The sequence below is a fragment of the Primulina eburnea genome, chromosome 9 (assembly GCF_022965805.1).
Source record: "Primulina eburnea isolate SZY01 chromosome 9, ASM2296580v1, whole genome shotgun sequence".
Taxonomy (NCBI): Eukaryota; Viridiplantae; Streptophyta; class Magnoliopsida; order Lamiales; family Gesneriaceae; genus Primulina; species Primulina eburnea.
The window spans coordinates 31,393,746-31,420,170 of record NC_133109.1 but is presented as its reverse complement, the minus strand read 5'-3'; the positions used below and the strand labels follow the sequence as shown (position 1 = coordinate 31,420,170).

Genomic DNA, 26,425 nt, shown 5'->3' with positions numbered 1-26,425 from the left:
TTAACATTTTGTTGAAAAGTGACAACAATGACCAATATATATTGCACTAAACTTGCAAATCGAGCGTTTTTAGCACAGAAAATGGAAAACGAACAAATTACACAGCAAAATCGCAACTTTTTCTTAGTTGATGTGCAGTTACGACATTGTCGGAAAAGTTATATGAATGTCTTAGGGGCCGACAAAAGTTGAACGTTTTAGAACAATGGCCTGGCCTGTCCGTATGATCGAATCCTTTTGTTTGGGATGCTAAGAAACAAATTTGGTTTTGATCTCCAAGGCGCTAAACGTACGTTTTTATTTCAGTTGCTTGAGGCCTCTCATTACATACAAAAGGGGATCATTCAGGTTGTCCAACTTCCTGAAATTAACTACTTTATATGAGTTTTTAGGGCTACTTTTTAAGAGTCTTTTCTATTAGGCAAAAACTTATGTGAGACGATCTCACTGATCATTAGGGATGACAATGGACCGGGGCGGGGGCGGCTTTGCCATTACCATCCCCATCCCCGAATTCCATCCCCGCCCCCATCCCCGCTTTTTCGGGTTCGGGGAATTCCCAAACCCGAAACTTCGGGGATCAAATTCTCATCCCCGTCCTCATCCCCGTTTCAAAAATATTAATATGGATACATCGGGGATTTAAAAAAATCCCCATCCCCGAACTCAAACCCGAAAAAATCGGGGATCCCCATCCCCGTTTCGGGTTTTCCCCACGGGATCCCAAACCCGTGGGGGAAGTTGCCATCCCTACTGATCATATATTGTGAGACGAATATCTTATTTGGATCATCCATGAAAAAGTATTATTTTTTATGCTAAAAGTATTACTTTTTATTATGAATATCGATAAGGTTGACCTGTCTCACAGATAAAGATTCGTGAAACCATCTCACAAGAGATCTACTCCTTCTATTAATTTCGTTTTTAAACGATTATATCACTCTTATATAAAAAAGTTATTATGAAAAACCATAAATTTTAAAATAACATTAAAAGAAACTTTTACATATACACACATGCATCACGTGCGAGCGTTCTTTGCGATAAAATAAAAAAACAGCATTTGATAAAGGACCGGTTGATATTGGACGGTCGCCAAAACTCATACACGCACGCATGATGAAGTAGCTAGATTCGTATACTGCCCGGCTGGAGCCTCAGCTCCCATGGCAGCACTTGAGACTTTCATTTCCTTCCACATTCAGCCATCCTTTCTCTCGCCGATAATGCCTGCAGATGTCCCCATTTTAGTTTCTTGAAAAACTTAACCGGATCAGATTCAAAGAAAATTGATTCAGCAGAAACCTGTCGTTTCCAGTTTGTGAAACATGTTAGAAGAGATAACAGAATGGATTGCACTATTGATCCAACATTCAGGCCAAACCAGAGGCCTTTTCCCCGTAAATGCAGAGCGAATCCGAGAACTGCTGCCATCGGAAGCCCTGCAAGATAATATGCCCCGAGGTTCACATACGCCCCCAAATGCTGCCACCCGCTTCCTCGTGCCACCCCTAGAACTCCAAAACGAAGTAAATTTTGAAGTACTAGTACAGTATGTAAAATATATCACATGAACGTGGAATATAGATTTCTCTAGTAATGATTGTTGATAATTTTTATGAAAAAAGGGACTGATCATATGAGACAGGTTGACTCGAAGTCTATTATACTGAGTTCGCTTGTTGATTTACCCGAAAGTACTGCTTGTATGCAGTCCATGAATAACAAGAGGCAAACAAAAGGAGAGATTTCTTGGAGATAATTCACGACTTCCTTTTCGTTGCTGAAAGCATACCCGAAGACATGGCGGAAGCTGAGGAGAATCGAGCAAGAAATAACGGCCTCGGATAGCGAAAGAACCATTGCTGACCAGGTAGATGCTCGAGCCCTGTCTGGACATCCTGCACCTAGTTCATTCGAAACTCTTGTGCTACAAAGAAGATGAAACCTTTTTTTTTATTGCATCTGAGTAATGCACAAACTTATGTAAAAGAAGTTGGGTGGAAATGGAAAGCAATGAGACTAGGCACTCGAGCACGGACCTTGCAGCAGCACCAATCGAATATGGGATGAAGTAATGCAACGAAGCAACCAATAAGCTGCTTCAGTGAGATCATACATGAAAATATTTCAAATTATGACTGTAAAAGCCCATTTGATTCGAGAGCAAACTCTTCATCAGAAATCAAGATTTAATGCAGTGTACCATATTGAAAGAACAGAAGTTTCAAGCTGAGGGTTAGGAAGAAGCCCGGAGAGCAACACCACTATTTCGAAAGACCACCACTCAAGACTGCAGCAAACTTAAGAATCAGCCAAGGAAAACCCAATTCCAGGATTGAAAACCGAAAGAGAAGAGAGAAACAAAGATACCAGACCATGACAGCAGATGGGACAGCGAAGCAGAAAAACTCCCTTACACTAGGTAAAACGTCCCCTGACCATGCAGCACGTGTCCTCTCGCAGGTCGAGGAGTATTTTACATACAAAGCGAGCAAGATCACATTTAGCCAATACGACAAACCGATAGCCAGAGCTGCTCCAGCAATGCCTAAGTTCGCCTTGAACACTAAAACCCAACAAACTGGTACGTGGAAAGACAGAGCTGCGATCGAGCTTAAAACCATTGGAAGGATTAAACTCTGAGTCTGCAAGTACCGAATAAGCGACTGAAGAATTGCATAAGGAAACAACGTTGGAATCAGCCAAATTGCATATCTGCCAGCTTCTACAGAGATTGAAGGATCTTGTCCCATAAATATTAGCAATTTGTCCATGAAAATCCATAAAACGGAAATGGGAATACAGACAATAAGAAGAGATATGATTGAAGCATAAGTATAGGTTCCAAGCTTTTGGTATTGCTCTGCTCCAAAAGCTTGGCCACACAAAGTCTCCAATGCACTAGCCATTCCAAACTGTTAGAATGAAAATTCAAGATTAAAACAAGCATTTTGTAAGTTGGAGCGATCATGTTAATCATTTTAAAGGATTTTATTCAGTCCAAAATAATTCTGATCTATATATATATATAAATTTGAATGAGATTTATTTCGAAACCACGCATTGATACACACGAGAGAGAAAAATGGTACTATCAAATGTTTCAGAGGTAAAATATGGTTGATCAGTTCGAGCTACCACGATGCAATATCCTCGTTGTGGCATCTACTTAACCGAGACAGAAGTAGTCATTAAATATATTTTGCCAAAGTTATCCTATCAAGAACTTCTAAAAACAAATTTCATAAATCAAAAGTGTACTAATTAACAAAAAAAAACCCATCAATTTATGCCACTATATCAATAATATATCCTAATTTTACTTTTGACCATTAAATCAGTATTATTATCTTAGTTTAAAACAATTAATTCATTATATGCACATGACATATGCTCTTTGTTCACTAATATTTTATGTTATGTGAGGTTTTTTTCTTTTTGGTGAGCTGTTGTTGTGAGCTGTTAAGCTTTATTAAGCACTTTAAGAGCCCATATCCTTCAAATTTTATTCTATAATAAAAGCATAGACTGCACTTAACTTTATCATTAATTAAAAAAAAAGGTATCTTTTTCTTTTAATCATAACATGGATATTTAAGTTTCCCTTTTGAAACGACAAAGGTAAGTTTTTGAATAGGAAAATTAGTAAAATTAATGCTATGTAAATTGTTCTTTCTAGACTTGCAAATGGTCAAAATTGGGTATTAGTGTAGACCTTGGATTGCATTTAATGCTGATATTGTGTCATCAATTTATGTCAATATTTTCATTGAAGAAAGAACTAAATTTAATTTACGGTCAAGACCAAGTTTTAAGTGCTTATTTGTGTTAAGATTGAGACGTATGTTTAACTCAATCTCAAAAGTTAATTCAAAGAAGAATGATTGTCTAAGCCCATTTTATCCAACCGACGACAACTACACACAATGAAAGGTCAAAGCTCAAAGTTTAGAAATGATCCGACTATTGGTAGAACGGGTGACGAGTCTAATTCACAACTATAGAACTTAACTATAAAAGTTAGCTCAAGAGATATAATTGTTCAAGTCAAATCCATACGTGCGTCTCCAAAATTTTATCCCATGGATGGATGCGAGACAACTAACAATCTGACGGAAATCGGACACCAACTCAATGGATAAGTTTTGCGTATTCTTCCTTTTGAATGTTACTTACATCGTACTAGCTTTTCTAACAATTTTAATCTACACAAAATGATTCCTAGTTTCCTACTACGAGCTCTCAAGTTTTCAATGCAATCGAGCAAAGAAAATAGATTTAAGGGAGATGCAATGGGAAGAAAGAACACTTTACAAGAAGGCTGAGGCCGGAGACGTTTGTAAAAGAGGTGGCAACGGCGGCACCGGAGAGAGCCAGTTCGCCGAGATGGCCCACCATCATCATCGACGCAACTCGCGAGAGGTGTTGCGATACTGTCACCACCACCATTGGCGCTGCTATATAACCCACCTTCTTTGTCTCTTCTGCGAATAATTTCCACTTGGATTTCTGAACCGCGCCGCTGTTTCGCAGCAGCGGCGATGCTTCCTCCATTGCAGGCGATGCTGATAAGCTTTGATTTATGTACTGTTATGGTGGTGGTGTCTCTTTGTATAGCAGACTGTGCAGACCAGCTATCTGTCAAGTGTGGTTTTTTTTTATATCAAAATATAAAAAATATTAGATTCTATATTTGGCAAAAACTTGTGTGAGACGGTCTCACGGGTCGTATTTGTGAGACGGATCTCTTATTTGGGTCACCCATTAAAAAGTAATACTTTTTATGCTAAGAATATTACTTTTTATTGTGAATATGGGTAGGGTTGACCCGTCTTACGGATTATGACTCGTGAGACGGTCTCACATGAGACTAACTCTCTATATTTATTTTCAAGTTTTGATTTTTTTTTTTTTGTTGTTTCATTTTTTAAAATATTAAAAAAAACACCATGTTCTACAAAAAAAAGCATGCGGGCTTCCTAAAATAGTGACTTCGGCACTTGGCAGAAACCACGTGTCACAACTCAAAAAATTAGGTGAATAATAGAGAATATATAGAGGAAAAAATGATTTAAAATATTTTATTTATTATTTGAGACTTTTATTTATAGAATATATTTACAGAGTACTTGATAATATGATAAGATACAAATCTTATCACAATGATCATCTACAATATCTTATCTAAACATTCCTCTTTAGATGATTATCGACTCAACAAATCTATATCTATATCTATATTCTATATACCTATAAAAGTGTGGATTTTTCACATTGTTTTCCGATTGTGCATTGACAAGAATACCCTTCATGCAAACTTGAATTGACAATAAAAGTGTAAATAAAGGGTCAAAATTTCATAATTGTCATTTACCATCTTCACCTAATAGGACATAAATTACTCACTGTTTCCTAATCATTACTACTATTTACTTGTCATTTAGAGCCCGTTAATTTCAATTTCAAATCGTTGTGTAGCAGGCCTCTTGAGTCTGACCAAAGTTTTACTATAAATACTTTCTTTTAGCAATTCATACATCGAGCATTATTTACTTGCACGTGCAATTCCCTTCCTCATTCAGAACTATGGAGCTTTATTTGATTTCTCGGGAGCAGGAATTACAGATCCAGTTTAGTTGAAAGGTTTAGGCAACGGTTCAATCATTGACCTCTCGTCAGAATATTGGGCATACCAGGTAATTGGTCCGAACTTTGTAACACACCATACATACACTGTGATGGAACTTGTTCCTTGATGAACTCTACAAGTACGGAGAAAAAACATTTGTAGAGAATTTAATAAATTTACAGCTTGTCACCATTATAAAGTTTCTCACTATAAATTTTTCCTCACCAGATTGGTTTGAAAGGGGAAGAATCAGGGCTATCTACAGCAAGTTCCCGACTTGGTTGTCCAAGCCTGCTTCGCCTAAATATACTCCTCCGACTTTACAAGGTAACAACATGCATTCTCATTTGTTGCCGTTCAACTTTTTCACGTTAAGAGAATGGAAATCTCCTTGTGGCCTTTTGGTAATTGTTAGATTAATATAATGTCTAAAGCTTGTACAGGGGTCAGTATTTGTTGAATTTCAGACTCAATTTTTTTCTTATATTATCGACAATGCAATGTGAATTAATAGGTCAAGTTGTTAAATATTTAACTATATTCAATCAAGCAAATTTTCATAGTCAATAAATTAAATTATTAAAGTTACAAATTTTTTCGTTTGAAATCCATATATTTGAAACTAAAATCGATTAAAACTAATTATGAGTCACGATCTCGTCCTCATTCTCATACTACGTACCAATTAATGCGTCTGCACAATAATGGATAACATACAAATTAAAGTGAAAGGAAGTAAATTATTAGTTAAAGAATAAGATTTTCATGCAAATGCAGATATGTTCAGAAAATGGAATGGGGATTTCAGGTTTTGTTCAAGCGAGACGAGGAAAATGGCAAATCAAATAGGAACCAAGGCACATTCAATTACCATTCTACTGAACAATTATGGGAAAAAACTGCATCTTAACATTAGCAAATGAAAAAGTAGAGCCTGTCGTTGTCCATGTCAAATCACGAAAATTCTTTGAAGTCAATTTATATAACATAAATTTTGGGCTATGATCCATCCATAACTGCATAAATACATGTGAAAAAAAATTTAAAATATTGTTTTAGCAAAATATTAATAAAGAGTCCCACAATTTTGGATCTTGAATATGACATATTTTCAATTTTAGGATCATATTTATCAGTTTGTTGATGTAATAGGTAAAAAAACATCAACATCTTATTCCAAGAGGTATTTCTTATCTCTTGATTGCTTAGTTCACATCCTTTTATGTCATTCTGTATGTATTATTCAGTTTAATTCATTTATACTTAATATGATAGAGTATATTATTGAAAGTTCTTACCATGAATCTTCATCCATCTTTTTCCAAAATAGTATGTTGTTTGGCGTGACGGCTGGATTAGAAACACAACAACTTCTTAACCATAAAGTGCGATATGAAGGTGAAACGTCTTTAAAAAGTTTATTTGATTTATCGATACAATCTATTCTTATATCCTATGTTAATTACCTAAACTTCATACAATTTAAAGATGGGGTGAAAAAGAATTTCTCAGAGAGCTCACGAAAAAAATATAAGACCTTCTCAGTTCAGGAGCGTCGACAATATATTGATAAAGTTTTGGAAAATCGGAAGAAAAGAAAAACTGTTGATTTCCATCCTACCACATCTCAAAAAGCGCACAAACAAAATTGTGATGGGTTGCTCAAGGCTTTACGAAATCTAGGTATCTATCAATGTCAAATGTCAAATTGATATCAATAATATCTTAAAAATATATTTGTTATTTAACACTTATATTTTATCTTTTTATTTCACCTTCTTCAATATCGTTTCGAGTTATGAATTTCTGCAAGTTAAACCATTGTTTACGAGCAAATTTTAGTGAAATTCATAGAATGGCTGATTCTTTATTGAATCTCTCTTTTTTTTTTTTTTTTTTGGATACGAGGAAGAATTATTACTTATTAGTGTTCTCATGGGTGTGTGATGCAGTTGAAAAGTCAATATGGGTATTTAGGTCATTGAACAAATCATGTAAAACAAAATATAATTTTATCTCAATTGCCACACATCTTTATATAAAAATTATTTTATCACTCGAATTTGGGAAATAATACTAATCTCACCTCACCTATCAAACGGGCTCTAAATATACAATACAGAGTATAACAAAAATGGCATGTAACACAATTCCAAGAACGATATGTTCATTAATGTACATGGATTACATAGTAAGGGTAGCTTCAAACTTATGAAATTTTAAAACGAATGGAAATGATTGAAGGATGAGCTAAATACCTGGTGATAATGTCCAACTAAATTGGGTGAGCTAGGTGGACAATTTACTTGGTTGAGTTATGTTTCTTTCTTGTGAATACTGATGACCGGGAAAAAAGGTTTCCGTGCTAGGTAATCTATACATTTGAAGAGAAAAGAACTTTAGTGGACATAACTACTACCCCTCTTAAGTCTGTGAGTATTAATTTTATCAAATAACTCATCTTTATACTACATTTAAATGTTTTATCCTTTTAATTCTCTCTACATATTTTTCCATGATTATATTGTAATTTTGTAATTATATTTTTATTGCAATTTCTAATTAAGTAATAAATTCTAGTATCACAAAAATATTTATGAACGTCTATTTCTTTTGTTATATTTCAAATTTTAATGGTTAAAATCATATAGTTTCAAATTTATATTTAATAATTATTATATGAGTTTATTTGATATTTAACATATAATCTTATTTGAATGTCCGTTTTTCTACATATATTGATTTATTTATTATTTTAAAATTTATTTAACAAGAAATTAACAGTCATCAATGTTAGTTTACGAAAGATCGATATATAGAATTTATTATACATGATATATAGAATTGTAAAAATAAAAAGTAAAAAAAAAATTTAAGAGGTTAAATCAAATATTATGAGTTATATTTTACTATCAATATTACTATTTTATTTGTATTAATATTGTTTTTAAGAGTTAGTCATAGTGATTTTAAATTGATAATTATTTGTCTTTAGTACGCTTCGCTTTTGTAGATTATGATTTATACGTTGGTAAAATACATAATTTGGTTGATTTTTAGGTTATTATGATTTATACGTTTTGTTTAAATTTTTTTAAAAAAATTTGTTTCATTTCATTTTGTTTTATATATTATGTTCATTACAATTTATTATATAACATAAAATCAACTGCTTGAATTTTAATCTGGGAAACAATTTTGAAAGTAAGTTATATAAGTTTTTATAAATCGTCTAATATGATAAGAAATTAAGCTCAGATTAATAACAAAATGATTCAAATTATTTTTTTGGAAATCATATTTTTTAATTTTTATAATATAATTGAAATTACGTGCAACGCACGTGCATCATGCTAGTAACTTCTAAGATATGTGGGAGCTCAAATGATGTTTCGTTAAAACATTGTCAGTAAAACTCAATGAGAAAAACCTGAACGAAGGAAAAAGAGTACACTAATAGATACTCCTCATTATCTCAATCATCTAAGATTCTTCAACTGATGCATCCCTATCTTGTGCACCAATTTCTTGAATATTGAAGTTGGCAATGTCTTTTGTAAATAAGTCAGCTATATTGTCGCTTGAGCGAATTTGATGGACATAAATATCACCATTTTCTTGAAGCTCTTGTGTATAGAAAAACTGGTAAAATATGCTTTGTTCTATCATCTTTGATATAACCACTTTTTAACTGCGCAATGCAAGCAGCATTATCTTCGAATATTACTGTTGGGCTAACCCACAAGATTCTTGAATATGTTGTGTCATGGATCTCAACCACACACACTCCCGACTTGCTTCATGCATTGCAATGATCTCAGAGTGATTTGAAGACGTCGCTGTTAAGTATTGCTTCACCGATTTCCATGATATAGCAGTGTCTCCTCTTGTAAACACATAACCTGTCTGGGATTTAGTTTTATGTAGATAAGAAAGATATCATACATCTGCATATCTAACTAAAGAAGACTTTGATTTTGTCGAATAAAATAATCAGATATCAGTTGTACCACGAAGATAACAAAATATGTGTTTTACACCATTTCAATGTCTTCGGGTTGGACATAAGTTATATCTCGCTAAAAGATTAACAGAAAATGATATATCTGGACGAGTACAATTTGCGAGATATGAAAATACACCAATCACACTTAGATATGGTACTTCTGGACCAAAGATTTATTCTCCATTTTCAAGTGGTCGAAATTGATATTTGTTAGTATCAAGTGATCAAACAAATATTGATGATGCTAATGGGTGTGCCTTGTCCATGTAAAAGTGCTTTAATATTTTTCTGTATATGATGATTGATAAACAAATATTCTCTCTTGCAAATGTTCAATTTGCAATCCGAGACAAAATTTTGTCTTTCCTAAGTCTTTCATCTCAAACTCCAACACAGGTGAACATGTTTCCTCATAGTCAATTCCAGGTCTCTGCGAGAAATCTTGGGCTAAACGAGTCGGGCCTTGTGTCTTACAATTTCACCATTTTCATTCCTCTTTCGTACAAAAACCCATCTGTATCCTACATAGATTATATTTTTAGGTGTTCATACTACAGGTTCAAACATTTTATTTTTTTTTCAAGCGACTATAATTCAGTCTGTATGGTCTTCTTCCATTTTGGCCAATCATGTCTTTGCTGAAAATCTTTAACGGATTGTGGTTCTGGGTCTTCATTATGTAAGATGTCAAGGACGACGTTTAAGACAAAGACATTGCCAACAATTGTATTATTTCAATTCCACAATTTTTGAGATTATACATAATTTGTTGAAATCTCATTATTTTCACGAGAATTTGATTCTTCAGGAATAATATTATCCAAGATCCTGGTCGGATGACCTGAACACTGATTGGAGAAGGTGAACTCTGGTTGAGCAAGATGAACCTTGGTCGGAGAAGATGAACCCTAGTAGGGTAACCTAAACAATGGTTGGGTGAGATGAACACTGGTCGAGTGATCTGAACTTTGCTCGGACGAAATGAACTCTATTCGGACGAGATGACCCTGATCGAGTGACCTAAATCCTGATCGGGGGAGATCACCCTGGTCGGGAGAGATGAACCCTTTATTTACTCTGACTAACTTTTATCTGGGCTCTACTCAGTCTCATGGGAACAACTTGGAATATAGTCCTGCTTTGGTCTTTCCTTCCTCGTTCGAGTCCAAGGATGACCTGGGCATTTTCATGGTATCACCATTATCTTTTTAAATAGTCGAGCTATAGTTATACTCATTGTCTCGATTAGTCATGTTTGGACTCCGTCGAAAAAGATAATTAATTCTTGCTTTTAGATCGGCTCCTACAAAAAACGGAGCAATTTGAAGATTATGACGTTTTCACTGCGGACATGTAAGACTTCTCCAATATGTGCCATTGAATCTTTCTTTAATGATGAGGCGACACTTGGCCTCATCCCCTCAAGTGTATTTGTTCAACTATTGATGAAAATATTCATTTTCAAGTCCGATCCTTTCTTTCTTGAATTTTCTCTAGTTATTCGGGCTAATTGCAGGGTCTTGATCACTGACCGAGGATTAAGTAGCCCCAACACTCTGTAAAATTTTCCAAATGTTGAAAATTAATCGGGCCTGATGTCTATCGGGCTTAGAATAAGGTGACGATACCTCATGCCTCCTAGTTTTTAGATAAGGTGTCGGGGTCATGTCTCTCAGACTTTTAATAAGTGTTAGGCTTCATCTCTCCCGGTCTTAGAATAAAATATCGAGACCTCATGTCTTTTGGGCTTAGATAAAATGTCAGAGCCTCATGCCTCCTGAACTTTATATAAGGTGTCGGAACCTCATGTCTCCTGAATTTTGAATAATTGTTGGGGCCTTATCTTTGATGGACCTCATGTCTCATGGACTTAAATAAAGTGTCGGGGTCTCATGCCTTCCCGACTTTGAATAAGTGATGTGACCTCATCCCTCCCGAGCTCATAATAAGGTGTCGGCCGTTGGGACCTCATGTCTCATTGGCTTAAGATAAGTGCTGGGACCTCATGCCTCCAGAACTTTGGATAAAGTGTAGGGTCTACCGGGACCTCATGTCTCCCAGGCTTAAGATAAGTAACGAGGACTCATGGCTCACGGGCTTTAGATAAGGTGTCGGAGCCTCATGTCTCGTGAACTTTAGATGAGGTGTCGGGATATCATGCCTCTCAGACTTTTAACTTTCCAAGAGCTTCTGCTGGTTAGTTTTCTTAGAAACCAAATCACTAACTTGGAAATCTTGAATCCGAATTATTTACGGTAGAGTGAGATATCTTTGTTGAGCCGAATTAGTGGCTGATATAGTTGTACGCTACTGAGTGCATAGCCAAATGCCCTTCCATGCCAATCCGAAAATAGCTACCGAAATTTGAGCCCAGATGAAGAGCCATAGATAAAATCCGAGTGCATATTTGGTCGGACTTATATTTGAATGGAAACCGTATTTTTGTCTATAGATTGGATTTCCCACAAATAGCGCCAATGATGATGGCATGGTAGATTAGGTGAACTGGGTGGACAATCTTCCTAGCAAAGATGTGTTCTTTTCCTATGAAATGTTTTGTCATGATGGGATGAGTCTGAGTTGACCTGATGATATGAGCCCAAGTGACCTGACCTGATCTGCTGGAATGAGCCCGAGGCCTGATGGTATGAGTCCAGGTGACCTAGCCTAATAGGATTAGCCTGGTCCGGCTTGGTCTGACCTGGACCCTAAATAAAGATTCAGTTCAGTCACTGAAGCGAGAAGGCGGGGAACCAATCTAAACATAACAATAGGTGATAAAATATATTGTTACCAAATTTTAAACTTACATTTGATTCAACTTTCCACAACTTCCTAAAAATACTACATCAGTACAATTTGAGATAAGTATATTTTAAAATTTTCAAAAAATCACATCACTAGCATGTATAGCGAAACTGAATCCAGTAATATTGGTTTACAATGGAGGTAGCAGACAGATCAAATTTGCGTTTGAAGAGACTAAAACGATGAGCATGTTACCACTCATAAAGAAGAATATAGTACCAAAAATGGAGTTTATATTGCAGGTTGGTTGACACATGAAAGAAACTAATTCACAATGTACTACACCAATAATATGGCAAGTGCAGCACACAACAAATATAGGAGCACAAAATCAGAAAAACAGTTTCCTTATAAATAGCGCACATGCTCATCTGCGACATGATTGGGTGAAGAAGGCTTCCATTCTTCGGATTCGTCTGCTTCAGCAGCAGTAGAATCAGGTGCAGGGGCTTGTTCTCCAGTTTCACCATTTTCAGGGTGAAAATTTATGGGAAATTTGGTAACTCTAGGTTTGTCAGTGAGTATATTTCTTTGGACCTTGTCAATCATGATTTTTTGGGGAGGCTCTTCTCGCAGCTGCTCATCATCATAATCATTATTGACGTAATAGCCAACTCGAACAAATTCTTGACCCATATAAGAGCAGGTTAAGAGAAGCACTGTCACGCCTATTATGTCTTCTTCACGGATCTTGGAAGGGTCTGCGGGGTCTGCCTGGTATTAAAAAAGAGATCAAGATCCCGGTGAGCCACAACATAGTACACACATTTGAAATTATTCTTTAAAGTCCTTGGTTTTACCTGCAAAACAAATCGATAGTTTCCTACATTGACTGGGCCGACAAGTACACTCTCTAAAAGTTGATCATATGTTTCATCCTCAGCTGATCCGACATAAATGAGTTTCCATTCCAAATCTGTTATGGATATTTTGATGATTAGGATTGCATTGTTGAACCATGAATGTAGTTATATTTATGGGAATTGAATAGATGAAAAGAATCTTATATGGATAAAGAAAACAAAATTAAAAAGGCGATGTTAGAGTGAAGTCATTGTACTATTCATGTACCACAATCCTTTGTGAGTGAGCATAATCATGAAAAAACACTTGGAACTAATTAATGATTGTCACATGAATTAAAAGCACTTAAATAATTAAAGTTGTCATGGACTAGTATTTAGTTCTTCAATCTAGAGGAATGTTCTGTTATGCTTTAGTCTTCAATGTAACTAATATAATCAGATCATTTCAAGATGTTTGGACAAATAGAACAGATTGTAACACAACAATTACAATAAACCAAGACCACAATAACTATCCACAGATCTACCAATAAAAAATTCATCACCTAGTTCGGAACAAAGGAGAATAGAGAAGGGACAGCCTTGTAACTTTGAGCAACCCTTCCTTTTATGATAGGGTAATTAATCACAACTGCAATGCCATCCACTAAATTTTAGCCTGATATGGTTAACCAAAAAACCACACGTGTTACCTTATGAAGAAGGATTCATTGTTCTGATAGTCAATTACTATATCCATAAGCAATTATTATTATTTTCTTTCTCCAGGGAAAAAAAGAGTCTATTATTTTCATCTCCAACATAAAAAATGAAAAAATGAACCACAATTCTCTAAACTAATAATCGCCACCACTAAAACACAAGGAAAGGAGCAAAAGGCAATGAATAAGGTAATAAAATTTTAAAGAAGTAAATTTCCCACGACCAATAGACTATGAAAACAGATTGAGAAAGAAACACGATGAGAGATATTTCCATGTTCAATACATGATCTGCACATTAATTCCTAAATCCCTGTCAAGTGTCGAGCTTTATGTGCCATGATTTTTTTCGTTGATCACTTGATCTACATATTGATCACAAAATTTAGTCAGGAACTAGACTGCTATAGAGACCACCGCAACTTCAGAGTATCTGGGTATGCGTGAAAGTATCGACTGCAAAAGCAGAATCAAACCACAGCTGACAGTAATGTTCAACTCACATCCTAAGAGAAATGTCATTCACGCTCCATACTTGCATGTGTATAGTTTGTGAAATGCACAAGCAGCTCAATATCACCACCAATTGGGACATATGTGTCCTTCACGTGCCACATGGGAGTGTGCTCGACAGTAAATAGAAATTTAAAGTCATTCACAAGCCGCCAGGCGCCAATAACAGGTGCCTGTTATGACCCAATTTTCTCATCATAACTCATTAATATTAACTGGCCAGGTGTGCGTCACATAGAGCCCACACCCTAGATGTAAATTTAAACATGGTGATTACGCTACATTAAAAAAAATATGAAGTCCACCAAGTGATAAGTCATAAAACAAGCAAAATAATGTTTAATTTTGATTCCCTAGCATAAAACAAGAACCAAATTATCTTACTCTCCCCAAGATTTATCAGCAATAGTTCTCAGTCTCACTGAAAACTGGCTTTCCTGCCATTCAAAAAATCTAAGTGCACAAGAGTAGAGAAATAGTTACTTTTAGAATCTATTTGCAATTCATTTCCCAAGGCGTAAAAGGCAGCAAAATAAATTTTCCACCCGCCAAATAACCATGAAACAGTATTCATGGTAAGGTTATGGGTAAGTATTCCATCAGCAGGACCCAGAGAAATATCACCACCCCAGGGATCCAACATGGGCAGCAGCGAACCACATCAATGTACAGCTCGGGTGGCCCATTTTTTTTGAAAAAAATTCATATATTAGGATTGTGATAATTTTGGATTAATTTAAAATTTGTTAGGGTAGCTCAATTTCAAAAATTAAAGAATTTCATAGTTTAAAATTCTAGCCTGGTAGATTAATAATCTTGGCTCTGCCATTGAACATCAGCCATGCTTTATTACTCTCTCAATGTTTACAATTGTGTCTACAACCCAAAATTCAAGCTCGATAGACCTCTAAATAAATTCATTACCTCACAACTGTCATTCGATTTAAAATTCGTTAGGAGAACTTGATTTAAACAAACCCTAGAAGATAACATTTACCAGCGCAACCCTCATAATGCAAATTTCTTTATAAATTATAAAGAGGTTCACACCATTTTAACTTACATTCGAAATTACGAGAAGAAAGGTAAAGTATTTCTGATCCAAAAGCTCCAGAAACAACCAATTCCATGAAATCCTAGCTACCAATACCAAAACAACAAACTAAACCCTAAATACCAACCGACAAAAAAAATTCACGAATAAATCATCAGTCCCGCCGAGGCAACAAAAAAAGCGAGGAAGAGTTAATCGCGGTGTTATTACCGTCTTTGAGAGCCGTGACACATTCGTAGGAGATCTCGAAGCTGAAGGGGGTCAAAAACGACGCCGGATTGTCCAGCACCTCCACGTTCGTGATGTTCACCGCACTCATTGTACCAAAACTGGCGATCACACGTTAGTCATAAGGGCTGGAGCTGCTCAAATACGAATTTGACGGAAGCACGGGAACGAAAGCTTCATGCAGCAGAAGATGATGCCAAGTGAGACGAGCAAAAGCACCAAGAATTCGAAGAGTAGAAAGGTTCGAAAGAGAAGAACAGCACTGGATTTTAGAAAATAGCACAGCAGGGAAAACTGCTCTGACAGTGTTTTTGGGTATGGGTTGCGCTCTAGGTAGTTTTTATAGTGGTTACCGGCGAATGTTGAGTAGACCGGGTGTAGCCGGTAATAGATATTGGCGGGAGTTTCTTTTGTGTTCGGGCTTGCTTTCATTTTAATGATTGGGCTTACCCATACATTAGTCTATTGGGCTGAGGCCCGTATAAATTAATTCGTAATCGGGTTGACATTTTCACCCTCCAAACTCTTGAGACCGACAAAGCTCAAGCTGTGATTTATGGCCTCAATACAACCATTTTGTTAATGAATAACCAAATCAAGTTTTGGTCTTCCTGCTGAAATAGAAGAGGGTGTCAACAGGGACGGATCCAGGAATAAAAGTTGGGGGGCTTAAACTCAATATGATAAGTTATATATTATTAAAAAAAAATTTACATTATATCGTTCAACGAAGTTGTGCCCTACAACGATTTTCTGAAAACGACGATTCTGGCTTCCAATTTTTGTACCTGGATACTCCAACATATCTCGTTGATAATTACCCATATTTAGATATGAACGTCTTATCTCATCTCGTACATTAACATGATATTCACATATCTGTTTTCTTTTTCCCGGATCTCGTTCAATAAAAGTAGACGAAGACTGATGATTGTCTCTAGTAGAGGAACATGAATGAATTTGGATATTGGGAAATAGAAGACTTTCACTGGATTGATGTTGCATTGTAAGAACCGTAGGAATTGAAATATCTTCACTAGCTTGACGATCTCTCGTCTTAAAGAAAGATGATATCAATGTTTTTAGCCAAATTGCTGTAATCGAATTAAAAAATAGAACATTATTAAAATGAGACAATGGAAGTTAATTTTGTATTCTTTTATTTCAAATGAGTTCAAAATTGTTTTTGAAAATTTATGTATAGATCTTCAAAATATTAGTTTTTTACTGAGGCTTCCCCCCTTAACAAAGAAACACATTTAATTTTCCAAGAGTTGTGGCCAGATCCCCGTATAAATGACAAGACCCCCATTCCCGAGCAAAAGCTACCACATTTACACACACTTAAACTATACAGCTTAACCAAAAAACCAAGGTAGCCAAAGAATAACAATCTGTGTTCATTCTTTGATTCTCACATCCATTTTTCTTGTCTGGAGATTGAACAAGTCTGCAATATCTGCAGCTGTGCTACATTCTTCAGCCTTCCTGTCAGATACAGATCGAATAAATCTTGGAAACCTGACTGATATACCCCGAGATGGGTGGACTAAACCAATGGCAGCATGATGTACAGGTGACAGAGTGAAGTCAGCACCCCTTATTTGCCACACAATTTCAGCACAAAACCAAACGTCGGGTACCTCAGAGGTTTGATAGTATGGTGGTTTTTTTGATAGGATTCTGTCACCGGAAAAGAACTCTTTCATCTGCAAAATTCAAACAGAACTACCAGCAAATCGATTGTACTGATTGTGGTGTATGCACTATGCAGGAACTGATTGTGGTGCGTGCAGGAATAAGTATTTGGATTTCAACACCTTACATACCTTTGGGTGCAATGGGGTTATAATGCAAAGTATATTTAAGTGACCATTTGAGAAGAAAACATAAGCAATTCTATGTTTGGATAAAGTGGTATTTTTTTCTAACTTTACAGGCACTTCTCTTCCTATAAAATACCAATCAAATACTAACTTGGATATACCTCTATATAGAAAGCGTCTGAAAATCCAGACATGACGCGGCAAACACTCTGAAATTCCTCGGTATCAGGATTATAACAGGCCATGAGGAATGGGCTATACCTGAAAATAAGAAACTTCTGATTGAAAATGTACAGCAACTGAATAATTATGATGTATTTAAACGATGATCAGGCACATGAAATGAAATTTGTTTCTAAAAGAATATTGCAACTTCTATATGGGGAAACTATTGGATTCAAACACAGCCTGAAGTTTTTACCATCCTGCTTTTCTTCCATTTCCATACCAACCACCAACGGGAACCAAGTCCAAAGAATCGCTTAGTCCTTCAACATAATCTCTCTTGACCTGCCAGAGAAATAGAGAATCTTCTTAGGAAATATAGAGTCCTCAGTGTCTAATTTAAGAATATCTTGATCTTAAAATATAATATCACCTTCAACCAAGAATCAGAACGCTTTGATGGAATGTATCCAGCATCAACATCAAGAGATTTTGCCATGATGCCTTCACATGATGCACAAATGGCATTGTCAAGAAAACCATTCATCTTATTCAACGTGTCTTCATTATTTACATCAGCATCCTGGGATTCCACCTACAAGAGTTGGGTGAATTCAATATGACAATCGCATATTTGGCATTTTTTCCTCAACTTAATAAGAGAAAAAAAAAAGGCTTGCCGTTATTTCTGTTGCATACTCGAAGTAACCTGGTTTTGTTTCTCCAAATAAATTTTTCATATCTGATTTACCAAAGAAATGCAAAATCAGACCAAAAACTGATTAATTGGTAAATAATTATATATGTTTGCAGCGTATACATTGTCGTCTTTCACGCAGAGGTAGATACAACAACCTGCAAAGAATGGTGTAGACTATAAGAACATAGGAAAGCTATAAAAAAATATATAAGCAAGCCATCAGTGATCAGGAGCTTAAATAGAATATCTTTTAACCAAGGAACGCACATCTACTGAAGTGGTCAGACATCTTTGCCACTGGTTGTGTTATTCAGGTTTAAATATATTCTCAAGAAAATCTCATGATGATCCAAAAACAATTAGGAACTAGTAAATAGAACTACTGTACGAACTTACTGCTTTCCATTTGCAAACATGATGTCAAAAACAAAAATGCATATGTCAACCTGCATGAATAGACAATCTCAGCCGTATAGATTCAAAACTTTATTCGAAATATGAAGCTAATATACCAAAGAAGACAATCTTAGAGTCAAACAATGTAATATCACCACGTAATCAATTTATTTCAATTTTTTGAGAGGAACCCACTTTGCGCTGGACCTATTTCTACAGCAGCACAGGTACCTCTGATCATAATGATTTTCCTTTTCATTTTCTTTTTATAGTGACACTCATTTTGTGAATATATAAACAAACACGATCACCAAGGCCACCCATGCATTTTTAAATCATTGAAACAAACCAAAGAAAAACAATTTCTAGTCCATTTCCAACCAGTTATGAGGAAAAGAATGTGATGCCCAGAAACAAGTCCATTTCCAACCAGTTACAAGGAAAATAATATGATGCCCAGAAACAAGTCCATTTCCATTGTTCTTGACAACTGATAAATCTTAAAAAGGAATTTTTGCATATAATTCAATAAATGTTAAATCAGATATAAAATGTTTAACCATAATCTCTATAGGAAAACATTAATAAAAAAGTTAAAAAATATGTGACTAAGCCTCAGTGTGGATCTAAACTGGGGCAAAATGAATGGTCTGCTTTTCACTTGAAGAAACACATATAGATTACCTTTATTTTATCAGTATCAATCATGGATCCTTTACCCCCTCTCTCCCTGGATGACAGTTCTTGAAATGACAAGAGCTTCAAAGCGTTTTTTCTATTAACTGCAACCACCTGAAATCAGAAATGTTCACTTTTCCTAATTTCGAGTAGCGAGAAAACTCACAATAAGTTTATAGATTCAGCTCATAACAAGTAAGATGTGAAACCACAACTGCAAACAACAGAAATACTTCAGGTGCAAACCGCAAATCATTGCCTAGAAAATTGAAGCAATTTTTTTATTAAAAAAGGAAAAAGAAAAAAAAAAGTGAAAGAAAACAGTGAGAATTACCTCTGCATCCACAATAAATGAATGTGCTGCATGAGCAGATAAATCCACCACTATGTTGATTAAATCAGGGAATTTTGATGTGGTTTCATCACCATTCCTCGAAAAAACTCGTACAGAACCGTCTACTAATCTGTGAATTTGAGCACGTTGGCCATCATACCTGATAAGATACAAGGAAATAAAAAATTATTAAATCAATCAACATTGGAATACTTAAATCTAAGACCACAAGTACTAAACATTCCCAACTATATAGCAGCTTAAACTTTTTAGAGGAGCTAATAATTTGATAATACTTGAATTTAATGTTACTGGTCCAATCTCAGAGTACAAACACCCAGGGAGATTATTGTTAAGATCAACCTCAAAAACACCACAAACACAACTAACATCAGAGGAAAAAAGAAAAGCAAAAAAAATACTTAAAAACCTTATGAAATAATATTAAACTTCATCCAGAACTTACTTATATTCACAACTAAATGATTTGCCATGGAAGAGCTTCAGCACCTGAGGAGCTCCGTTAGAAATCCTACCACATGATAAAAATGAAATAAATCAGGAAGAGCTCTAGCGATTATTTTTCGCAATGTTAAGGATAGAAGTGGGAGCCACATTACTTCGCAAGCATTGGTTTGATTGGTATGCCCGGAATCATTGATAAAGTCGTGGGCAAAAAATCAACTCCTTTTTCAATCAGGGATGGGATAAGTAAATCCTGAAAACAAGAAGTTAACATCAGACCACAACACCTCCGCATCATCAAACTTAAAATGAGAAACAAAAATAGCAACATTCATTGTACCAAACACTAATTCAAGATTATCCTATTAAATGCAACAACAATTTTCTGAGATGAGGGTCTGATCTTCCATACCTGATGTTCTTAATATTATCACTTCAATTTAAAAAGGAAAATATGCACAATAGAGCAAATTATTATGAGAAAAAGTGCAGTGATTAAATGCAAAAAAAAAAAAAACTAAACATAGTGATATTCTGTAAATACTATGTAACTATGAAGTTTAAGAGCATCTTCATTACATGTTCAAACCTAGCCCACACTAAAGTATAGTTAAGACATCTGTAAGTAATAACAATGACATCAAAGAAAATCTTTTCTTCAGAATTTAAATCCGAAGCTTACCAAGTTGGGAAGTACATTATATGCCTCAACTACTGCACTTGAGAGACGCTACAAAAAAATAGAAGGAAAAAAAAACTCAGTTGAAACACGATTATCCTACTGCTTAATTAAGTGAACTAGTGTTTACAAGCAAAATTATGACAGACTAATAAATAAACAAACCTGAAGATGATCCTTCAAATTTTCAGGAACTTCATGAGACAAATTCATCACAACAGCCTGAGCTAAAGCAGGCAGAACGGTTCTCATCATAGCTCCAATTCTTAGGTTCCTAACCTATGTGCAATGATGAATATGGGGAAAGTTATAATTTCAAGTGCTTGGAAAGCCAAATGACAGATGAAGAAACAAAAAGGATGGAAACAAAGAAATAAAAAAACAATCATTTGGTTGTAGAGATTATGTGACACGCTAAGAACGTCAAGGATTATCACCCTCTTACTCCTCCATCCCCACCCCAACCTCCTGTCTACATTGTTCCGTTGAAGCCACAACTCAGTCTCCTTCTTTTTCCAACTCTAACACATGTATTGGTTTAAATTTTCACTCAAAAATTTTAGTTACATTATTTTGTTCCATGTCTTTCAACTTCTTCTACAATTATTATCATAATGACTGAAAATAGAGAGCAGAGAAGGTGTGTTTTGAGTCTCTAACAAACTAGGAGTTAAATCTGCATTTGCTACTATTCTGAGAAATACTCCTACAATATAGAGCACTTGCTAAATAAAACAATTGAAGCCAAGCATACAATAATTCTCAGACATTAGCATGGTGCAAAACCAAAAACATGCTTACAAGCCATCACATGTTTAGCTAATATTTACCTGATCCAACAGTATAGAATACTCGCTCATAAAAATGTAAACCAATGAGAAAAAAAGTTGTGACTTTTCTTACCAAAGTTCTAACGATAAATTTAATCTCCTTCTCTCTACATGAGCACATGAGATTCACAATTAGACTTTTCTTCCTGCTCGTACTGCCACTACCTGTTTGCGCACTGATGAATTCGATGTAAACGTGGAACATTTGCATAGAATAACAAAAGGTATATTTCTTTTACAATAATCAAATTAAAAATAAAACATCATTCATAGCTAATAAATATATATTATCTACACACGCAAGCCACCTCAAACTAAAACTATCAAAGGACTCCGAAGTGACCTTCATGGATACAATTAACAAGTCATAAAATGTGAAGAAAATGGGGTTCTATAAATTTAGATCAAGATATCTATAAATGAGGTTATGAAACTAATTTTAAAAGGTCTGCAGCCTATCCCAAATTTAGACGCAACCATGTGAGGTTAATTATCACAGATCAGATGTAGGGAGTTCTATTGGCAATTTGACAGAAGTACTACATAGTTATAATATTCATCAGTTTCCCATTTCAATCTGAAACTCTACAACAACAAAACCAAGACTATGGTGCTGCAACTTCTCCTCAGAACTTTTAAATTTTGCCCTTCCATCTGTTTTATTTTGAATCTAGCTCTTGCTTTAAACTTAGCATAGTTTTAATCTTCATTGTGAAGAATAGTTGTAACTATTTTTTTGGTCCTTACCAAGCTATTTGTTCAAAAGCTTTATTGTTGCACTAAAAGATGATGATGCAGAGACGAAACTAGGTAGAACTCCGTCGGTCAATGTGGAGACAAGTTAGCTGCAATATTTTTCATCACAAAAGTAAATACTAAATCAAAATATAAATTACTTTTTATTCAGAAAGTATTTCCCTTCACCATGTGACCCCGTGAAAGCCTAACATACTAGTGTCAGACTAAAACCTTGAATAAAAGTTCTTCATTTTAGGAAAGTAATTCAGGCATTTGTTCCCAGTCTCATGATATTGGGAAAACAGTTTGGACAATCTACACATAAAACCAATAATTAGGCAATAAGTACCTTATCTTTCGGAGAACAGAATACACTCCTTCAATCGTAAGCACTGGTGGAGGAGCAAGGAGAGATTGCTTCTGCCGACAAAGTTGAGCTACATCACCTGATTCAACCCATATCATTCAACAGCCAAGAAAATAAATACACCTAATGAAATTGTGTTAAATGATAAAATATTACAGTTTGAAAAGGTATGTTAATTTACCTAGATCCCCGACAATATTATAAAGATTGTTTATTTTAGATTTTTTGGTCCCACAAGCCTCTTCCAGGGCTGCAACAACAATGCTGCCACCAATATTCAGTTCCTGTATCACCATAATGACACAATTATTAAAACCATACCGTACAATTACAACGATGAAGAAACTACTAATATATGGGCAAATAACCAGTGTAAAACAAGCATAAAAAAGGCGGCCATGGTTTTCAGCCTTAGCATTTGAGTCCAGACACTCTAGTACAAACTTCAAATCTAGTACAAAGTTCAACATCCAAATAGCACTGAAGAAAAAAGGCATGGCAAGAAGAAATTTACCGTATTTTCATGGTCAGGAGCAATCTTATTTGTACATAAATATACAGCAGGTAGTACATCCTCAGGTGAAAGGGCTAGTAAACTGCATGCTTAAAAATACCGAAGTATAAAAAAGCATGATAACTTGTTTCAAAATAAAATTCAGTATACAACTGAATGCTTTACCGGTCAGTAACTCGGAAACTTGAAAACGACTTAAGGGAAAAAACCGTCAGGAAACAAACCTCCTAAACATGTTGCATAGCATTGATGTAGCTTTTAACTTGCCCTTTTCTTCCTCAACTAGATCAAAAGTTCGAGCTATATGAATGTATGGAGCAGGCTGCCCTTTTCTCCAGCAAGCTGGAAACAATCCTCAACCTTAAGCAAAAACCATTTAAGAAATAGCATACTTTACCAACATTAATAAACCAAATTTGTAATCAGATGACTGGCGACCAAGTAGACCAACCGTGATCAATAGGAGAATATAGTTCAGGTGGTAGTGATATGTAATTTATAGACATGTCATCCTTATTTAGAGCAGTGCAACCAATATTAAGCTTGATGTCATATCTGTTGCTCTCTGATGGCTCATAATTCCTGTCCACAGAGCATATGCTGCTGGAACTTTCAGCTTCCATTTTTTCATGGCTGTTGAGTAACTTGTGTTTAGTTTCATTGCTGATACCAATATTATCACTATAATATAAGTCCAGGGCCGTATTAATGTCTCCTTTGGCTTTCCAGAGGACGGTGGCAGCATAGTTTCTTAATGATTCATCACAATTTACAATCTGAATAAACTGATCCACCTCTTCTTTGTATAGATCGGCAGCATCTATAGGAAATCGTCTTTGATCATTACTACAATAGCTCGATTCAACTTTACAATCTTCGGAAATGGCAGACGTTTTTTTGCTAAAGAATTTAGTGATGGAATGCTGCTTTTTATCACTGGACACACGGCTAACATCAGCTCTAGCTTTCTTTATTGCCTTGCTATCACGGTTTTTCTTCCTTTTTCCTGGAGAGAACCCACTCTTCTTCAAATCTTCAGCACCGGATAATTTAAAGCTTTGACTGAAAAGAACACCATCAGCAAGATTCGTGCTGTTGACAGCTTGAGGTTTAAAAGACAAAGCAGGTTGACTTTCTGAACTTTCTTGGAAAGTGCATGATACAGATGTACTGAGAAGAGCCTGTTCATAATATTCAGTTTCATGTTCGTAAAAATTAGAAACTGCCTCGACAACATTTCCTCTGGCACCACTGAGTAAATCCAAAATCTGGCACTGGGTTACCCAACTGGGTAAGTACTCTCGAAGTTCTTGCACAGACTTGTCAACATCATCTTCTTTCATATCTTCAGAACCACGTGTAACGTCATCTTGATGAGGAAATGAACATTTCGTGTCACCCTCCAGTTCAACATCATTTTGAAAATATGGAGCAGACAATGTAACTTCATCCTCTTCCTTTTGAAAATTTTCTGAAGCAAATGAACAATCCTTGTCATCGTTCTCCTGCTCAACCCCCTTTCCACCACGGATAAAACCCATTAAGAAATTTTGCTTGATAGCCATTTCATCAACCAATCCAGCAAAATGCTTCCGCATTGCATTGGCATGCTTGCTATCAATTTTCTCAATATCAGCACCAACCGTGGGAATTATGTGCTTAGGCTTCAAAAATTTCACGTACTCTCTTAACTCATTGTAGTTCGAATGTTCACTATAAGGCACAAGATGAATCTCAAATGAATCTTTGCTCCTCACTGCAAACTTGTTACGCTTAATTTCATATGTCCACCCCGTTGGAACAAATCCCACAACCTTGGAATACCCTTTCTCACTCATAATCTCTTTCATTTTCACAAAATTAGGCCTAAAATACGGCCATGTCTCACCTAATACATTCCATCCAACAACATGAACATCACTCTCCGATTCATCCTCAGTGAACACGCCACCTTCTTCCAAACCTAATGCACACAATACTGCCATTTTCCTGCTACTGACATGAATCTTCCTCTTACACTTTCGTGAAATCTCCAGCAAAATCCTCTCCTTCCCAATAACATATGTCGCAACTACAAACAACACATTCTTTGCATTCAAGCCACCCTCGCTCTCGGCCCCTATATTTTTTATCACCCCAACAATATAATCAATTGACTCCTCCTGACTAGGAAATACAAACTTAGGATTACAATAAGTCGTGTCTAAGAACACACCATCCGCACCAACAAACTCACGCAACACATCCGCGCTCTTCATCTCGTCACAATACCTGAAATCCCCTGTGTGAACATACTTCTCGAACCCAACAACCTTGCGGTTACTCACCGGGACTTTGAACAAGAACTGTACAGCACCTGGGCAGTGGTTTGCATCTACGAGAAATACTTCAGCACCGTCGATTAACACTGATTGGGAAAGTGATAACGGGAAAATAAAAGGTTCCGGGATATTGAGTATGCTGCGGAGGAGGCAAGCGGTGGTGGGCGAGCAATAGATTATGCCTTGGGACCATTGCGGGGTAAGGCCGGTGTAGTGGTCGGAGTGAAAGTGGGAGAGGAAGTAGGAGACTGAGAAGTTGGAGTCTGAGTGTTTGAAGCCGTCGACTATGAAGCGGGTTTTGGGGATTAGTTTGGAATGGGGGATGGATGCCGGGGGAGGGCTGACGGGTTGGGTGGGTGGGGATTGCGGTGGCAGCGAGAGGTTGGAGAGGGCGGTGCGGTGGAGAACGGTGGAGGATAAGGGTCTCGGTTGTGGTGATTTGGCGGCAGACATTTGACGGGGAATTCAAGTCACCTTTAGATTGTCAAGCTAAAATTAGATAACAAACAAAATAAGATATCGTCGAATCAGACGAAAGGATTCCAACGGGCAAATCTAAGAAAACCCAATAAACCCCAAAGCTAACGCCCCCTCGACATTACCGCCATTTATCTCTCACGTACCGCACCAAGATTCAGTTTTTCCTAAAAAAATTCGTTAG

The 26,425-nt window shown here is 36.0% G+C and overlaps 3 protein-coding genes across 10 annotated transcripts; all 3 read right to left on the bottom strand.

The window, feature by feature from the left end:
• Window positions 1–959: 959 nt before the first annotated feature.
• LOC140841667 (protein DETOXIFICATION 14-like) lies at window positions 960–4,641 on the bottom strand. 5 transcript variants are annotated; one of them, XM_073209240.1, is made up of 7 exons: window positions 4,321–4,641; window positions 2,377–2,921; window positions 2,210–2,296; window positions 2,046–2,102; window positions 1,695–1,933; window positions 1,309–1,520; window positions 960–1,233 (listed from the first exon to the last, which is right to left on the bottom strand). In XM_073209240.1, exons 1-7 carry the CDS (start codon window positions 4,558–4,560, stop codon window positions 1,189–1,191), a joined length of 1,425 nt encoding a protein of 474 aa, XP_073065341.1. In that variant the 5' UTR covers window positions 4,561–4,641; the 3' UTR covers window positions 960–1,188. The 5 variants fall into 5 exon arrangements, with proteins under 5 accessions (XP_073065341.1, XP_073065342.1, XP_073065344.1 ...); XM_073209241.1 differs by having other exon boundaries at window positions 1,309–1,514; XM_073209243.1 differs by having other exon boundaries at window positions 1,309–1,514; window positions 1,799–1,933.
• A 7,995-nt stretch (window positions 4,642–12,636) lies between these two features.
• On the bottom strand, window positions 12,637–16,049 carry LOC140841666 (histone chaperone ASF1B-like). The gene is made up of 3 exons (XM_073209239.1): window positions 15,734–16,049; window positions 13,250–13,365; window positions 12,637–13,163 (listed from the first exon to the last, which is right to left on the bottom strand). The coding sequence occupies exons 1-3, from the start codon at window positions 15,840–15,842 to the stop codon at window positions 12,798–12,800; spliced, it is 591 nt and encodes a 196-aa protein (XP_073065340.1). The 5' UTR covers window positions 15,843–16,049; the 3' UTR covers window positions 12,637–12,797.
• A 944-nt stretch (window positions 16,050–16,993) lies between these two features.
• LOC140841662 (DNA ligase 6) lies at window positions 16,994–26,412 on the bottom strand. Of its 4 annotated transcripts, XM_073209238.1 has the most exons (19): window positions 23,895–26,406; window positions 23,668–23,785; window positions 23,444–23,525; window positions 23,111–23,213; window positions 22,912–23,008; window positions 21,898–22,000; window positions 21,160–21,273; window positions 20,998–21,045; window positions 20,471–20,568; window positions 20,317–20,382; window positions 19,851–20,010; window positions 19,523–19,630; window positions 18,839–18,888; window positions 18,563–18,597; window positions 18,423–18,484; window positions 18,176–18,337; window positions 17,999–18,087; window positions 17,739–17,838; window positions 16,994–17,460 (listed from the first exon to the last, which is right to left on the bottom strand). In XM_073209238.1, exons 1-19 carry the CDS (start codon window positions 26,215–26,217, stop codon window positions 17,152–17,154), a joined length of 4,227 nt encoding a protein of 1,408 aa, XP_073065339.1. In that variant the 5' UTR covers window positions 26,218–26,406; the 3' UTR covers window positions 16,994–17,151. The 4 variants fall into 4 exon arrangements, 1 of the variants encoding a protein (XP_073065339.1); XR_012120247.1 differs by lacking the exons at window positions 16,994–17,460; window positions 17,739–17,838 and having other exon boundaries at window positions 18,442–18,484; window positions 23,895–26,412; XR_012120248.1 differs by lacking the exons at window positions 16,994–17,460; window positions 17,739–17,838; window positions 17,999–18,087; window positions 18,839–18,888 and having other exon boundaries at window positions 18,259–18,337; window positions 23,895–26,412.
• Between the last annotated feature and the right edge of the window lie 13 nt (window positions 26,413–26,425).

Excerpts from the sequence above, each read along its gene's own strand:
- LOC140841667 (XM_073209240.1), bottom strand. The coding sequence starts at position 4,560 with ATGGAGGAAGCATCGCCGCTGCTGCGAAACAGCGGCGCGGTTCAGAAA. Across the intron at positions 1,934-2,045 it reads TCGATTGGTGCTGCTGCAAG|CACAAGAGTTTCGAATGAAC; the intron begins GTCCGTGCTCGA and ends TCTTCTTTGTAG. Across the intron at positions 1,521-1,694 it reads CATACAAGCAGTACTTTCGG|TTCTAGGGGTGGCACGAGGA; the intron begins GTAAATCAACAA and ends TTCGTTTTGGAG.
- LOC140841666 (XM_073209239.1), bottom strand. The coding sequence starts at position 15,842 with ATGAGTGCGGTGAACATCACGAACGTGGAGGTGCTGGACAATCCGGCG. Across the intron at positions 13,366-15,733 it reads TGTCACGGCTCTCAAAGACG|ATTTGGAATGGAAACTCATT; the intron begins GTAATAACACCG and ends TATCCATAACAG. Across the intron at positions 13,164-13,249 it reads ACTATCGATTTGTTTTGCAG|GCAGACCCCGCAGACCCTTC; the intron begins GTAAAACCAAGG and ends TTTTAATACCAG.
- LOC140841662 (XM_073209238.1), bottom strand. The coding sequence starts at position 26,217 with ATGTCTGCCGCCAAATCACCACAACCGAGACCCTTATCCTCCACCGTT. Across the intron at positions 23,526-23,667 it reads CTATGCAACATGTTTAGGAG|TTTACTAGCCCTTTCACCTG; the intron begins GTTTGTTTCCTG and ends TTAAGCATGCAG. Across the intron at positions 21,046-21,159 it reads ATTTGAAGGATCATCTTCAG|CGTCTCTCAAGTGCAGTAGT; the intron begins GTTTGTTTATTT and ends ATTTTTTTGTAG.